General features: G+C 50.9%; 1 protein-coding gene across 5 annotated transcripts in view; it reads right to left on the reverse strand.

Moving 5' to 3' along the window:
* Positions 1-8548: 8548 nt before the first annotated feature.
* Als2cl (ALS2 C-terminal like) overlaps positions 8549-15471 on the reverse strand; it is a 232033-nt gene continuing 225110 nt past the window's right edge. For all 5 annotated transcript variants that reach the window (XM_051203170.1, XM_051203161.1, XM_051203146.1 and 2 more), the window contains 10 exons: positions 15177-15350; positions 14966-15062; positions 14625-14782; positions 14048-14113; positions 13514-13687; positions 11983-12025; positions 11208-11269; positions 10976-11125; positions 10638-10734; positions 8549-10325 (listed from right to left, as the gene is read on the reverse strand). In XM_051203170.1, coding sequence (XP_051059127.1) covers positions 10245-10325; positions 10638-10734; positions 10976-11125; positions 11208-11269; positions 11983-12025; positions 13514-13687; positions 14048-14113; positions 14625-14782; positions 14966-15062; positions 15177-15350 — 1102 coding nt within the window. In that variant the 3' untranslated portion in view covers positions 8549-10244. The remainder of the gene's footprint in view (positions 10326-10637; positions 10735-10975; positions 11126-11207; positions 11270-11982; positions 12026-13513; positions 13688-14047; positions 14114-14624; positions 14783-14965; positions 15063-15176; positions 15351-15471) is intronic.

The raw sequence follows: 15471 nt of genomic DNA on the forward strand, positions 1-15471 counted from the left end.
GCAAAAAAGAGCAATTAGCTGCAGAGAGCAAAATTTTGTTTGCAGCGAAAGAATCAGGAGACTGGAGCTGCCCCAACCCATGGGGCATTCAAGGACAACTGGGGAAAACCTAAGGAAAAATGAAGGACAAGGGATACAGAGAGGTACAGCATGTCCATATTCTGATCAAGCTGACAAATTTTATTTTCTCAGGGGAGGCTTAGACAGGGCCATAGGCAGGATGTGAGCAGGGTTTGCAAGTGGGCAGGATGAAAGGGTCAGTAGAAGAAATGCCCTGAGCTAATCTTTAACTAGCTGTAAAACTGTAGCAGGAGGAATATCCTGAGCTATTCTTTAACTGGTTGTAAAACCACAAGCCTGTATCTAGGAATGCTCTGCTGAACATTCTGCTTATTTCTTAAGAGGCAGTCAGTAATTTTCTATCTGAGACCTGAGGTAGTGAGGATGGTGATTGTCCCCAACACTGGAGAGATGGCCCAGCAATTAAGAGCACTCATTGCTCCTGCAGAGGACCCAGGTTCAGTTCCCAGCATCCACACAGTGGGTCACAACTATCTGTAACTCCAGGTCTGTCATCTGTGGGCACCAGGCATGCACACAATGCATATACATACATGCAAAACATTCATACATATGAAATATGAAAATAAATCTTTTAAAAGTTACATTGTTTGCTAGAAAATTTGACAAAACTAGAGACCATTGTATTAGTGGAAAAATCCAGTCTCAAAAAAGAGATATATTGCCTGGCATTGTTGGAGCACGTCTTTAATCCCAGCACTCGGGAGGCAGAGGCAGGCGGATTTCTGTGAGTTCGAGGCCAGCTTAGTCGACAGAGCTAGTTCCAGGCTCCAAAGCAATACAGAGAAACTTTGTCTCAAAAAACGGGAAAGAGAGAGAAAGAGATTATGATTTCTCTCATTTATGGGCTTTAGATTGTATATAGATATATAATCCCTCCTCTCTGTTTCTGTCTATGTGTGCATACCTAACACATACATGGTTAATTCAAGCTGTAAATAGAGCCCTGGTGGATGAATTATCCTTCATGTCCACCTTGATCCATCCTGCCCCATCGATGTGGTGTCCTTACAGGGCTCTAAACAGTCCTAACTGCTGCTGTCATGAGCCGTAAGTATTCCCTGTGTGCAGAAGTAACTGGGTTAGCTTGCCTAGTAGGCATTGTGGCCAGCTTTGGGAGACCTTGAGCAATGCAATGCAGAAGGGACAAGAAGGGAAGGTTGTAGCTGCCTAGTTATCTCATGGAAAGATAAGACAAGTTGAGAAGACCCAGGACCCACCACATGGGACTTTGAGGCTGACTTTGGACTGCCATAGCATCCGGAACAGCCCCTAGGATGGGATCAACAGTCACGTGATGAGACACAAGACTGATCTGTTGGGCAAATGAATGGAAGGTTTGCATACAGTACAGCACTATGTTTTACAAGCACCACCTCCATAATACCCCCATTCAGACCGGGCAGAGGGGTCTGAATGACACCACTGAGGCGTCTTTCCTCTTTCAGCAGACAGCCAGCATAACGCTCTGAGTTAGTAGCATGAAGCAGGCTGCAGCCCACGGCTAAGCTTCAGGAGGTCCTTTTGTAAGGTCACTTCCTGACCAAGAAGCTTTCATAGTTGTCCAAACATTTCCTTTTGGCCTACTGGATGGAGAACATCATAGTGTGTGGTGCTTCTAGAACCTTCCCACAGTGTGTGTCCACTATGGCAGTGTGGTGCCACATGCGCCTGGCCACTTTTTTGCTTGTAGGTTTTTTTTCCCTAATAATATGATTTCTCCTCCATGGTGGGTGGCAGAAGTGAGGGGTGGCCCACGCCCTGTGTCCCTGACAATTGGCACCATTCAGCTTCTCCTTAAACCCAGAGGCTATCCTGAAGACAGCTCCGAAGGCCACAGGAGAGTTGAGTCAAGAAGAGAGAAAAATAAAGAAAGCACATAACAATAAGGAAAGGGAAGGCGCAGGTAGAGAGGTAGAAGCTTGCAATTTAGAATTCAGTTTTGATCATCACTGGTTCTCTCATGTGTCAGTGTGATCCAAAAATAGGAAAGGGAGAAAGAGGAAAAGTGGGGAAGAGGAGAGAGGGTAAGAGAAGACACACACACACACACACACATACGCACACATGTATACACACACACACACACACCTACATACACACATACACACACATACACCCACACCTACATACATAGACCCCCCCACACACACACATACACCTATATACACACACATACACACATACATATACACACACACATATACCTACATACACACATACACATACACCTACATACACACACACATACACACACACACACATACGCACACATACGCACACATTATACACACATACACACACATACACCCACACCTACATACATAGACCCACACACACACGCGCACACACACACACCTACATACACACACATACACACACACACACACACATGCACACACACATAAACACACATGCACACACACATACACACACACACATACACCCACACCTACATACATAGACCCACACACACATACACACACACACATACACCCACACCTATATACATAGACCCCCCCCACATACACACACACATACACACACACATACACATATACACACATACACACACATACACCCACACCTACATACACACACACATACACACCCACACCTACATACACAGACCCCCCCCACATACACACACACATACACTCACACCTATATACATAGACCCACACACACATGCACGCACACATACACACACATACACACACATACACACATACACACACACACATGCACACACAATACCATTGCTCACAACAGGGCTTTAGCAGAATGCACAGAAAAAGTTTATTTATCAACAGGTTGGAGTAGCTGATGCTCTCTACCATCCAGGACTCAGTCAGTGAACTAGACCACCCTGAATATCTTCTAGAACCAGGGACAAATTCCATACTGCTGGTAGATGCCATTTCATTTTATCTCATTAATTATTATAATTTATGTATTTCCCCAAGTAAAAGTGCACATTTGCTGTAATTAACTATTGTAGCATATTTACTATCTTATGTTTACTTTTTTTTTCTTTTAAACTATTTGTTTGAGACAAGATCCAGTCTCAAAGTTGGGATTCCTCTGCCCTGGGTCTCCTGAGTACTGGGGTTAGTGGTATTATACCTCACTCTTGCATTTCTTTTGATATATTTTATTTTATTTTCTATTTTCTTTTGAGGGTCTCACCAAGTAGCCTGGGCTGGCCTGGAACTCACTATTGTAGACCAGGCTGACCTCCCAAGTGTTAGGACTATAGATGTGTGCCACCAAATCTGTCTCCCCCACCTTTTTTTTTTTTTTTTTTTTTTTTTTTTTTTTTTTGTTTGTTTGTTTTTAACCAGACCTGGGAGAATGTATTTGGAGCCTTCCTAAACGATTTCCACCAGGGCATTTGAGAAGAACACAGTAGTTACTGCCAATTCAGTAATACCATGATTTGCTAATTGCATTGCCTTAGTGTAATATATTAAATTGTGTCTATGAAAATAATCTTGAAATATCTAGTCTATATCTGTGTAGATAGAAAGACGGATTGTGTGTGTGTGTTTCACCCTTGATGTCAATTGAATAGATTAACAGAAATCCCCTTCTCCTACCTAACCTGTCCCTAGAACTTCATATCTTACCATTTCAACCACAAGATGAGAACTTCCCTGCAGGGAAGCAGGAGGCCTGGGCCCTATGGAGGTGAAGGAGTAGTCTTCCAGCTGCAGTGAAGATTCAAAAGAGGTTTAGCAGGTGGGCTATATGACACCTTGTCTCCACATCTCCATACAGAGAGAGGGGAAGATAGATGACAGACAGACAGACGGAAAGACACATAGACAGACAGATGGAAAGACAGATGATGATGATAGATAAATAGATGATAGATAGACAGACAGACAGACAGATACATAGATAGATGATAGATAGATGGATGGATGGATGCAGTTCTGTGGTGCTGTGGCTGAGTGACCCTGTACCCATCAACCCTGAAGGAACAGACTAGGAGTGTCTTTCAAGCTCTTCTCCAGCTAGACCCAGCTGAAAACGTTCTTACAGACACTCAATTAACCAAGCCACTTGTGTTTGGAGGCTTGACAAAGCTTACTACAGAAGTCCTAGTTCATTTCCATTCATCTTATTGTCAGTGTACATGTCCCGTGGGGCACTGGAGAGGAGAACTGTCCACTGGATGAAATACACAATGATAACAATGTCCTGTGCTGGAGTCCACAGACAGAGCTACCCGCAGAGGCTCTTCTGTCTGCAGAAAAGGCACAGACTGATGCTTGCACCTGGCTGCAGTTACATCTTTATGTTTTTGATACTGAGCCTAGGTTAGTTGCATGAGCAGAAGGGTAGTTTCTGAGCATTGGTGGTGCTTGCCTCTAATCCCAGCACTCGGGAGGTAGAGGCAGGCGGATCTCTGTGAGTTTGAGGCTAGCCTGGTCTACAGATGAGTTCCAGGACAGCCAGAGCTGTTACACAGAGAAATCCACACAAAAAGATCCCTGCTAGCAAGAAACAGCAGCTCCCAACAGCCAAGGCCTCTCCTTTATGCCTCTTCTCCTCCTCTCTCCAGCACTGTCTTTAGAAGATCATGAAGAGCCTAGATTACAGCAATTCTGTGGTCAGGAAGACCTTGCCCTGGAGAGCAGACCTGGGAGCAACAAGGCAAGGGTCTGGGTAAGAGACAGAAGGACTGACGTCTTCCCACCTGGGGTCCTTGCTCCCCGATAGACCTGAACTTAGGACTATGCATACCCAGTGCTTTCTTTACACCAGCTACCCCGGCCCCAGGCTGCTACCCTGTGGTCTCAGGGGACACAGGTGCAGAGAGCACCCACTCCCTAGAGATGAAGGTCATGCATCTTGCTCCTTGGATAATAGACCATGAGATCCTTTTGTGACACTGCTTCCAACCTGGGGTCACCTGTAAGTACTCTGGACTGTTTGAGTCTTGGAGTCTCACAGAATCTCACCCTCTAGTCCCACATTGTACACTCCTGGCTGCTTTGAACTCTTTTGTTACTGCTCTTCTTCACAGATGAAGAAGGAGCAGATGGAAGGACACAGAGGAGTCTGGGAGCCGCAGTTTCATTCTTGGCAGGTGGATCAAATCCCAGGGGATGAGGAACCGACTGAGGCAGCCAAGATTCTCCCGTCTCCCCCAGCATAGGGCAGGAACCTAAAATACAGTAACACACACACACACACACACACACACACACACGCACGCACGCACGCACGCACGCACGCACACACACGCACACATACCACACACACGCACGCACGCACGCACGCACACACACACGCGCACACACACACACACACACACACACACAGGACACGGGCAGATGATGATGCAGCAGGCCCTGGGGGGAGCTGGCTTTTACAGGAAGTGCTGTGCAATCAGGAAACCTGCAGGGCAGGAAACTTCTGGAAAGGGCAGGGGTCAGTGGGTGGAGGAAGGACATCGGGGACTATAGAAATACTAAAACAGATGGCGACTGTAGCCAGCCAGCAGAAAACAAGGCAAAAGTCATGAAGGGGGGACAGAGTTTCAGGGCAAACATAGACCAAGGTGAACGGGTTGGATTTTTGATTCTAGGAGCTCTGGACAGTTGTTGCAGGGCTTCCCAAAGCTTCCTCCTGCTGCTGTGTGGACAGTTGACTGTAGCGGGGAAGGAGAGGCTACAGAAGGACCAGGAGGGGCTAAGACCAGGGTCCTTCCAGGGGACCACAACCTGGATAGCAATGCCCTTTGACACTGAGAGAAGCAGATGTACTCAACTTGGTGGATGAGGTCAGAACAGAGTTGGGGAGGGCAGAAGAAAGCACAGAGCACTCAGGACTTCTGGGAGCACTTTCTGGGCCTGTCAGGGACAAAGGGATGCTCGGTTCTGGGGTAGAATGGGGAGTGGTACCCAAATCTCTCTTTACGAACTAGGAGCAGAAAATGTGGCACCCTGGGAACCTCACATATCTTAGGTATCTTCACGCAGACCACTGCAAGGCTCCCTTGCAGTCTGGTATGTGTTGGTACAGTGCTCTACAATGGCCCCTGGAACACACACCACCCCCATAACCATCACCATGGCCACCCCTACCCCCACCATCCCAGAATCTATAACCACCGTCATCATTCATCATTACCATTACTACCATAGTCACCATCGTCACTGCTTAAGGTTTTGCTACAGGTTGCAAAATTGCCTGGCCATGTATAATTTGAAAGTGGCCCTCCAGTGGTTATAGGCGCCTGCCTGTACTATGGCCCTGGTCCCTCAGCCTGTGTCATAAAGTGGGACTGGGGTCCTGGGAACTGTCACTGTGCATGTCTCACTTCTGCTATCCTTGTGAAAGACAAACTGAATCCATTTGGGGCCAATGCTGCTTAGCTGGCTGGGTTCGTGGAGATACGTCAAGTCTACAAGAAGCTGTAATGGTGTTAGCCACCATCCTGTCACTCAGGCACGGTCTTTAATAGCATTTTATTGGTGCAAAGAAACACCATGGCCCTGGCATTTAATTGGGGTCTGTTTGCATTTCAGAGATTTAGTCATTATTAGCATAGCAGCAGGCAGACACGGAGCTGGAGAAGGAGCTGGATCCTCAGATGGCAGGAAGACAGATACACTGGGCCTGGCTTGGGTTTTTGAAAACCTCAAAGCCCACCTCCAGTGACACACTTCCTCCAGCAAGGTCCCACCTACTAATCCCTGGCGACCAAGCATTCAAATCTGAGCCTGTGGGGGCCGTCTTTATACAAACCGCTTCATGCACTGTACTTGACAAACAGACACCAGTGAAATTATGCTTTTTTTTTTTTTTTTTTTTTTTTTTTTGGAATAAAGATAGAAGAGGCCACACAGCCAGCAGAGTGGATGGCTATGAGAGCAGGGAGCAGCGTTCGCCGCAATTCCGCCTATGGTGGAGGGTTTGTAGGCTGCAACACAAATCAGACTGGAGCTGGCAAGCCTAACACTGGGAGCCAGGGTACCCCAGGATCACCCCCAAAAGCTGCTGGGGCTCAGCAGACAGTGGCAGCATCCAGGGCTAGAGGAAATAGTCCCTCTTCCCAGTGGCACTCTGACGGGTGTGGCTCCAAGTCGCCATCAGCTCTTCACCATATGGAGTGCTCCCAGTGGGGAGCACAGTAACATGGTGAGGATAAGGGACAAGGTGGAGACTGGGAAGGCACCATGCTCCCCTGGCCCAGCCTCATGGAAGCAGGGAATCACCTCACTCCAGGGAAATGGAATACAATACAAAGTGAGATTAGAAGTCACTACGCCTAGAGGGCAGGTAGGGGCAGATGTGCTGAAGGAAACTGACTCTCCTCTCTCAGCCCTCAATGTCTTCTGGAGCCTTCAAAACCAGGAGGGTCAGTGGTGATTCTGCAGACCCAAACTACACCAAAAAAGAGCTGCCTCACATGTAGTGGTCCAGTTGGCAGTGCTTGTCCTGGAAAGGATCCTTCCAGACACAACACACCGTGTCCATTTACACCAAGGGACAGCCAGTAGCCAATGGGCTGTTAGTGTTGGCGAGAACTTCTCAATGGAAGCCAGGAGATCCAGGCCCAAACCACACAGAAAAACATAGCACTGCCCATTCTCCATTCATACCACACAGGGAGCCTATGGAAAAGGAGCCTTTGACAATGAGAACCAACCAGGTGGTGCTGGCACACGCCTTTAATCCCAGCACTTGGGAGGCAGAGGCAGGTGGATCTCTGTGAGTTCGAGACCAGCCTGGTGTACAGAGCGAGTTCCAGGACAGGCTCCAAAACAACACAGAGAAACCCTGTCTCAAAAAACAAACAAAAGAAGACAATGAGAAGTAGTGGGAGGACCACCAATTACAATGTCACACAGGCACAGCAATATTTTGGTGTTCAAAACCTGGCCAAAACCCAACATGTGCAGCCAGGGACCCTGGCAAATGTGCCCACACACCAGATTCAGAGTTGAGTGATAAAGGGACACTTGATGCATAGTCCAACTCCACCCAGCTCTGACAAACAGACTGTGGACCCTCTGACCTCCTGGGAGTGCCCCAGGACACAGCCCACAATACATACCTTAGTAGGAACGACACAATCCCCACTCAGAGTGAAAGCAAACTGTATCCCCAATATCACTGCTTCTGAAAGTTCAATCAGTGGGCAGCCAGCGAACTGGGCATTTGTGATCATTGCATGTTCCCTGTCCCCCACGGGCAGGAGGTGCCATGATGGGGCATGGGGGGACTCGAGGTGTCTCAGTCAGTAAACTATGATGACCTGCCTTCTGTCCCCAGCACACAGTGGGCACACGGGTCCACTCCTGCAGCCACAGACCCGGTGAGGCTGAGAAAGGCAGACCCTTTTGGCTTGCTGGTGAGCCAGTCTAGGTCAATCAGTGAGCTCTGTGTTCAAGGTGAGACTCTATCTCCCAAGATACGGTGGAGAATGATCAGGGAAGACACCTTATATGAAATCTTGCCTTTATGCACACACACATAAAGACGAAACGGATTTATTAAAAATGCCGAATAAATAAGTAGACTGTAACTGTGGCCGCCCCCCCAGAGAAGTAGCTAGCAAAAAACAAAAATAAACCATTATGAGGCAGGAGGGAAAATGAAGAAGGCCCAGCTTAGATGTAAGAGACTTAAATCATATCATTATCTCCTCTTTGACATTCTTCCCTCGGGACTCCCAGGCCTACTTTCTAGGAAGACATGAAGTGAGGTGGACTGCGGAGGGGGCCTGCAGATTCTCTCTCTGATGGCAGTAAGGGTACTGATGATAGCAACCGTGAACTCCTAAGACTGCCCTCACATGTCAGAAGAAAAAAAAAAAAAAGAAGGTGTTCTAGGCCGGACAGTTAACACCTATAAAAGAACCCACATGGGAGAGGCCTTCACTGACACAGCCCTACCAGCCTCCAGAAGCGCCAAATGGGGGTGGCTGGCTGGCACCCCTTGGGCTTGGAACTTACCAGGACACTATGGAAACCCTGTAGACCCACAAGGACCAGAGGCCCAAGTTCAGTTAGTGTTGGGAACAGGGGAGTGGGAAGCAGGGTTTCGGTCACAGGTACTTGAGGCTGTCATTGAGAGAGAGAGGCCTCCTGGCAGAACTCAAGCCCCAGCCCTAAACTGAAGCATTTGGTGGATCCAGCCAGTGAAAGCCTTGGCTTGCTCTGGGGACAGCAAGGTAGGAGAACAGTGCTCCATACTTTCTGAGAAGCTCTGAATGTGGTCCTCCCTGAGGCTCCCAGGGGTCTCAGCCCTGGCTTTGGGTGTGTACCTTTCTCAACATGTCCCTTGGCCCTTCCCACACAGGGTGACGGGGTACAGTGGTGTGAGCCAGAAACAGTGACCCAGAGGCCAGCACTGTACCCAGACTTGTTCATCTGTTAGGGCACTAGCAAGCCTGGAATATTCCTGCTATCCCTCCCACAGAGAGCCCCCAAGTGTCTCAGGCACATCATTTACAGGCCACCTGTGGTCTGCTGGTAAGCGAAGGGAATAATTGCTGGTGTTTACATCCCATGCCTTTGCAAAGGGCAGGGCCTGTAAGAGCTTGGTGTGGAGCTAAGTTTTCCTGTCCCACGGTCCTCCTGAGAGGCCAGCTCAAGCCTGAAGCTCAGCTAAGGAGACCGGTCCCCAGGCAGATACTCATGGGAAAAGGAATGGAACAAACCAAGCCTTCTCCAGCTTAGGACCTTCTTAGCCAGGAGCCGAGGAACAGGAATGGGATAAACAGTGAGAATTTCCATTTCCGACCAAAGAACTGCATGAAGCCAGATCTTGGGGAGGGCTGCAGAGCTCAGTGTACTGGACTGGAAGAACATTGGAAATCATCTCCAACATCACATGGCACAGAGCCTGGAGAGAGCAGAGTGAAGCTAGGGCTCCTCACCCAAGACGGTGCTACTTCCAGTGGGGGTGGGGGTGGGGGTGGGGGGTGTTATCAGAGCCCAGACCAGAGGCCAATGGAGAGTTATCAGCTATGGGGGTCACACTGTGGCAGCTGGGCATGTCCCTGTAGGAAGCAAAACACCATCTCTTTTGAGGAGCACCTCCATAGCCTGCCTTGACCCAGGCAAAGGGGAGTGCTCGCCCCACAAAGGTCCACTGCAGCCACGTGTCCCTAGCTTTGCCCTTGATCCAGAGTGGCCATGTCACCAGAGTTCTCTAGAGTTCCAGTGGCCAGGCAGGCGGTGCAGACGCACGTCTTCCTTCTGGATGTGCTCATAACAGGACTGGGGAGAGAGACGAGCGAGGTTGAGACTTGCTGGCAACTATATGCATGGATGGCCGCGAAAGCCATTGCACCCACCTCCCTGTGACACCCTGCTCCAGTTAGGACTAACTGTCAGCCACGCTCTGCAGAGCCCTTCCGTCTGCACACTGCTCGGAGCTGCAGCCGGAAGGGCTGTGAGGCTCATCTGCCCTGGGAACAGCACCAGGGATCCTTTCCATGGAGACACGTAAGGCGGAGATTTGAACTCTTTTCTACCATGGTGTCTGGGTCAGGGAGAGATTTCCGTGGGCTCACAGCCCAGGTCCCTCACCTCTAAAGCTGTGAGCAGGAAGTCATGGAGGCCACCTGTGTGGGCGGGGTCCATCATGTCCCGGATCAGGTGGATCTCGGCTCCCAGATGCTGAATTCTAGAGAAAGTACCATGGCAACAAAGGAGAAAAGGAACAGGAGTCACAGACAGATACCCCACAGCTCGGGGGACCAGCCCTGGCCTAGAGGGCTAGACACCTCTGGAATGGCCCCAGCTCTGTCCCAGGCACCCACGAGACTGGGTCCTCTCTAGGCCTTGGTTCCCCGGCCTCCTCTGTCCTGTGTTTGGTGCAGACAGGGCAGAAGGTTTTACTTCATTCTACCCCAGTTCCCACTCACCGAGCCCGCGACACCACGTAGATAAGTAGCGGCAACAGGTCATCCATGGGGAGTTTGTATTCCCGGCCCAGCACCCGAGACACCGTGGTCTCGATTTCCCCATAGGTCTTCTCCAGCACTTCCAGTTTCTCCCGGGGGTCCACGGTGGTGCTGTAAGGAGGGTGCAACTCCTGGTCGAGAGGAAGGGCCAGCACTCCTGTGCCCTCTCCCCCAAACCAGCGCAGACACTCACATGATCTTCTGCAGACACTCAGTGGCTGACAGGAAACACTTGTCCCGGACCAGAGAATACCTCTGTAAGGATGAGAACAGGCACCCAGCTGGACATGCTCCCATCCCCAGTGTCCCTTGCCACCCACACCTGCCCCATAGCTGACTTAGGTGCATCCCTGCACTGACGGCTAAGTGATCCAGCTCAACCCCACAGCTCCACTGTGAGCTGCATTTCACACAGCTATAAAACGGGGAACGAGGCTCCAAGAGGTTGAGAGGGCCAAGGTGGACAGAAAAAAAAAAAAAAAAATCATTCTAACAGCAAGGTCACTGTGTGACACATAACTCCAAAGCTGATAGCAATGGTCCCCAGACCCAAGGACTCATTGAAACTCAGGTTTCTGAGCTGACCCTCTGCTTCCAACTCTAATGGATGTGAGGTAACACCGTGGATGTGGTAGAACTTTTGCCTGGCATTGCAAAAACTGTGGAGCACAAGAATCTGCTTCTTTAGGAGGTTCCAGAAAGCCCTGAGACAGCCGGTGGCCTCCTGTGCCCTTGACCACGGCTGTCTGTCTCATGAGGTGGGTCTGTCGAAGCTCTATTTACATGAGGAGAAAACTGGGACTCAGAGCTCAGGCGCACTACCCTTGGGCACAGCCAGGCGGGAGCCACTTGAGACAGGAAGGAAGCCTGGTGTTTCTCTCCTCCCTCACCTGCCCCTTGCAATCCTGACTCAGAAGCTCCAGGACCACAGGCCCCTCCTCCCAGGCAAGCAGGTCAAGCCCTCTCACCTGATTGCTTGTCAGCCAGAGGTCCTTGAGGGGCCACAGGTGCCTGGAATTGGAGACAGGAGATGGGAGGCTTTGCTTGCGGGTCTGAGCTAGGAGGACACACCCTATTCCTGTGTCCCTCCCAGGAAGGCTAAACAGGCAATGGGAAGAGCCAGAAGCCTTGGAGTTCTGGGAGAGTGGGGGAGGGGAGGGTGGCCTTCCACTGCTGTGGGAGCAGCTGAGATCCCAGCAGGGACAATCAAACACTTGTGATCGACCACACTGTCAGAGGGACACTAAAGAAGAGGCAGTAGGGTGGCTCTAGTGACTAGAGTATGGTAGACACCTGTCTGGCCTGCTCCCAGGACACCCCAGTTTCCCCACGATGACATCTCCTCCCCAGCTCTCAGTCCAAGTGTATGGGCCTTCGTGGCGGATCAGGAGGCCCAGCCAAGGCTGGCCAGCACCCAGGGCAGGACAGCAAGCCAGAAGGGGCTCCAAGAGAACCGCTGGAGCTAAGGGGCAGGAAACGCCAGCTCCCTCCGGCAACAGCCGAGGGACTGAGCCAGAGGCAGTAACCCTGAAGTGGCTGGTGTCGTGCTCTGGTAAAGTCAGAGGGAAGAGCAGCGGTGGCTTCCTTCGTGGGATGGTTGAATACCTAGATCCGGCTGCATCTCAATGTGTGCCCCATAGCTCTGGGGTGTATGTATAAATGAGCTTGCCTCACCATTGTGGACTATTACTTTTTTTTTTTTAATTTATTTATTATGTGTACAGTGTTCTGCTTGCATGCATATCTGCACACCAGAAGGGGGCATCAGATCTCATTATAGATGGTTGTGAGCCACCATGTGGGTGCTGGGAATTGAACTCAGGACCTCTGGAAGAGCAGCCAGTGCTCTTAACCTTTAAGCCATCTCTCCGGCCCCTGTGGGCTATTACTTTAACAAGGCAAAGATGTGTTGCATTTGTTTATGCTGCATTTAATGATGTAAAGATGTGTTGCATTTGTTTATGCTGCATTTAATGATGTAAAGATGTGTTGCATTTGTTTATGCTGCATTTAATGATGTAAAGATGTGTTGCATTTGTTTATGCTGCATTTAATGATGTAAAGATGTGTTGCATTTGTTTCACCTTGCCTGCCTAAAGCAACTGGTGGGTCTAATAAAAAGCTAAACAACCAATATCTAGGCAGGAGAGGGATGGGCAGGGCTGGTGGGCGGAGAGAATAAATAGGAGGAGAAGCGAATGAGGGAGAAAGAAAGGTCAGAAGCCAGGCAGCCACCAGCCAGACATGAGAAGCCGTGAAAGTAAGATATACAGACGGAAAGAAAGGTAAACAACCACTAGGCAAATTGTAGATGAAAAGAAACAGGTTAAGTTATAAGAGCTAGCAAGAAACGAGCATTCATGACTAACAATAAGCCTCCGTGTCATGATTTTGGATCTGGTTGGTGGCCCAAAAGAAAGCTGGGTACAGCTCACAGTTGAGGTTGGGTAGGACAGCCTGCTCCTCGAGCTCTGGCTGAGTGGGCAAGGAAGAGCTTACTTCTGCACATCCAGGAACTCCAGCAGCTTCGTGTCAGGGAACAGGCTGAGGTTAGTGATGCCCTGGCTGTACAACCCATCCTCTCTCTCATGAAGAAGCAGGTAGAGTGTGAAGAGCTCCGAGTAGAAGCTGGGCAAGATGAGGGGCAGCAGCAACCCATGCACCTGCAGGTCCCTGAGGCCACAATGGGTGGGAGACACTGTTGCCGGGGCCGTCTCTGAATGCACAGAGCTGGAGTCTGTCCCGGGGTCAGGAGGTCAGCTAACTCCTGCTCTGTGTCTTGGGCTCATCTCCTCCATGCCCTAGTCTCGTGCAGCACAGGAGGAGGAGACCTCTGGCAACTGCTTCCCCTTCACAATCAAACATGAGGCTGGAAGGGCACATTCAGAACAAAGATCCCAGGACCGAGGTCACGGGTCACTGTGATGTATGGCCAGTGCACCACGATTGGTGAATAGCACACATGCCCAGGGCTTTCCCAAGAAGTACCACCGCCCAGAGGGAGGCCCCAGATGCAGAGGTCTGACCAGCTACCTTGTCTCCATGTCCTCCTCCTCCAGGGTCTGTCCCTGGCGCTGTAAGGCAACCTTCAGCAGACCCCTGCAAACCAATGAGAGGAGCATGATGCAGCCGCTGCCCACAGGCACAGAATTCCACCCTCCCAGTCACCAAAATGGGGAGTGGGTGGTCCCATCTCCCAGAACTGACTACCTAGATACGGATGGGATGCCTGCCGAATCTAGCCTTTCCTATCACTGAGCATCCAAGGCTGGAGCATTAGTGTGAGTGCTGGAGGGTCCGGGCACTCTAGTGACAGCGGAAGCTCCTATCGGTAATGCTCACAGAATCTAGGTTCTACCTAGGACAGGATACACAGATCTTAAAACCAGTGTTACACTCAGCCTACAGCAAGGATAGAGCTCTTATGGGGCAGGGATGTGCCCAGGGACTAGACAGAGACTGGCCCCTGGCCAGGAGCCATCATCTCTCCGACCTCGAGCCCTGTACTGAGCAAGACTTGAGTTAGAGGCATTGGACCCAGCCACGCCTTGCAGAGGGCAGTCCTGGGCCAGGCCCTAGGCAGCGCTCCTCACCCTGTGCCCAGGCTCACCTGTAGGCCATCCAAAGCTCCTGGGCGTGTTGCTTCACCTCCTCCTGAGCCATCCCCTGTAGGTGTTTGTTGGCTCCTATGCCCGAATATGTGGCCTGGAAGGTCAGCATCAGGGTACGGAGTAACTTCCCCAAGGGGTGTCGGGAATTGCTCAGAGCCTGGGCCCATGAGAGACAATGTGGATGCTTAGACCCAGGGTGTGGAGCACGGTGAGCCCAGACCAGCCTCCCAGACCAGGGACACTGAAGCCCCCTGAGGAGCAGGAGCACTACGGGCCTGCCCCCTCCAGTTAGCACCACGCTGTGAGTGTACAGGAGGCCTCCCCCAGCCTGGACCCTCACCTTCCTGAGGTACTGCTGCAGGGCCTGGGGCTCTCGGTGCTGCAGCAGCTCCTTCAGGATATCTTCCATGCTGCCCGCACGGTCCTTGGGGTGGCTCCTGGGGCACCATGCACAGTGTCCCTCACCCGCCCCCGAGCCAGCACCCACCCATCCTCAGAAGCTCCCCAAACCCCTCTCTGACCTGCAGGGACATCCAGAGGGCCGGGCTCACCTCTCACAGCTCAGGTACTCCTGGGACTCGCGGAGCTCCCTGGAGCTCTGCACATGGAAGCCCAAGAGGGCTTCCTGCAGTTCCCCGGGACAGCCTGAACGCACGAAGTCCTGGAAAGGTCTGTAGACTCCCTGCCAGCGGCTCTCCACAGGGAAGGCACCCAGCCCCAGCTGTCTGTGATTGGGGAACAGTGAGAGGTGTGGGAGATGGTGCAGAAGCCAGCCAGCCCCCTGGTGCCCAGCCTGGGAGTTGAGGCAGGACGGAGAATACAGAGTTGACCTCCAAGGCGAGTGGA

Source organism: Phodopus roborovskii, unplaced genomic scaffold (assembly GCF_943737965.1).
Source record: "Phodopus roborovskii unplaced genomic scaffold, PHOROB, whole genome shotgun sequence".
NCBI classification, from domain to species: Eukaryota; Metazoa; Chordata; class Mammalia; order Rodentia; family Cricetidae; genus Phodopus; species Phodopus roborovskii.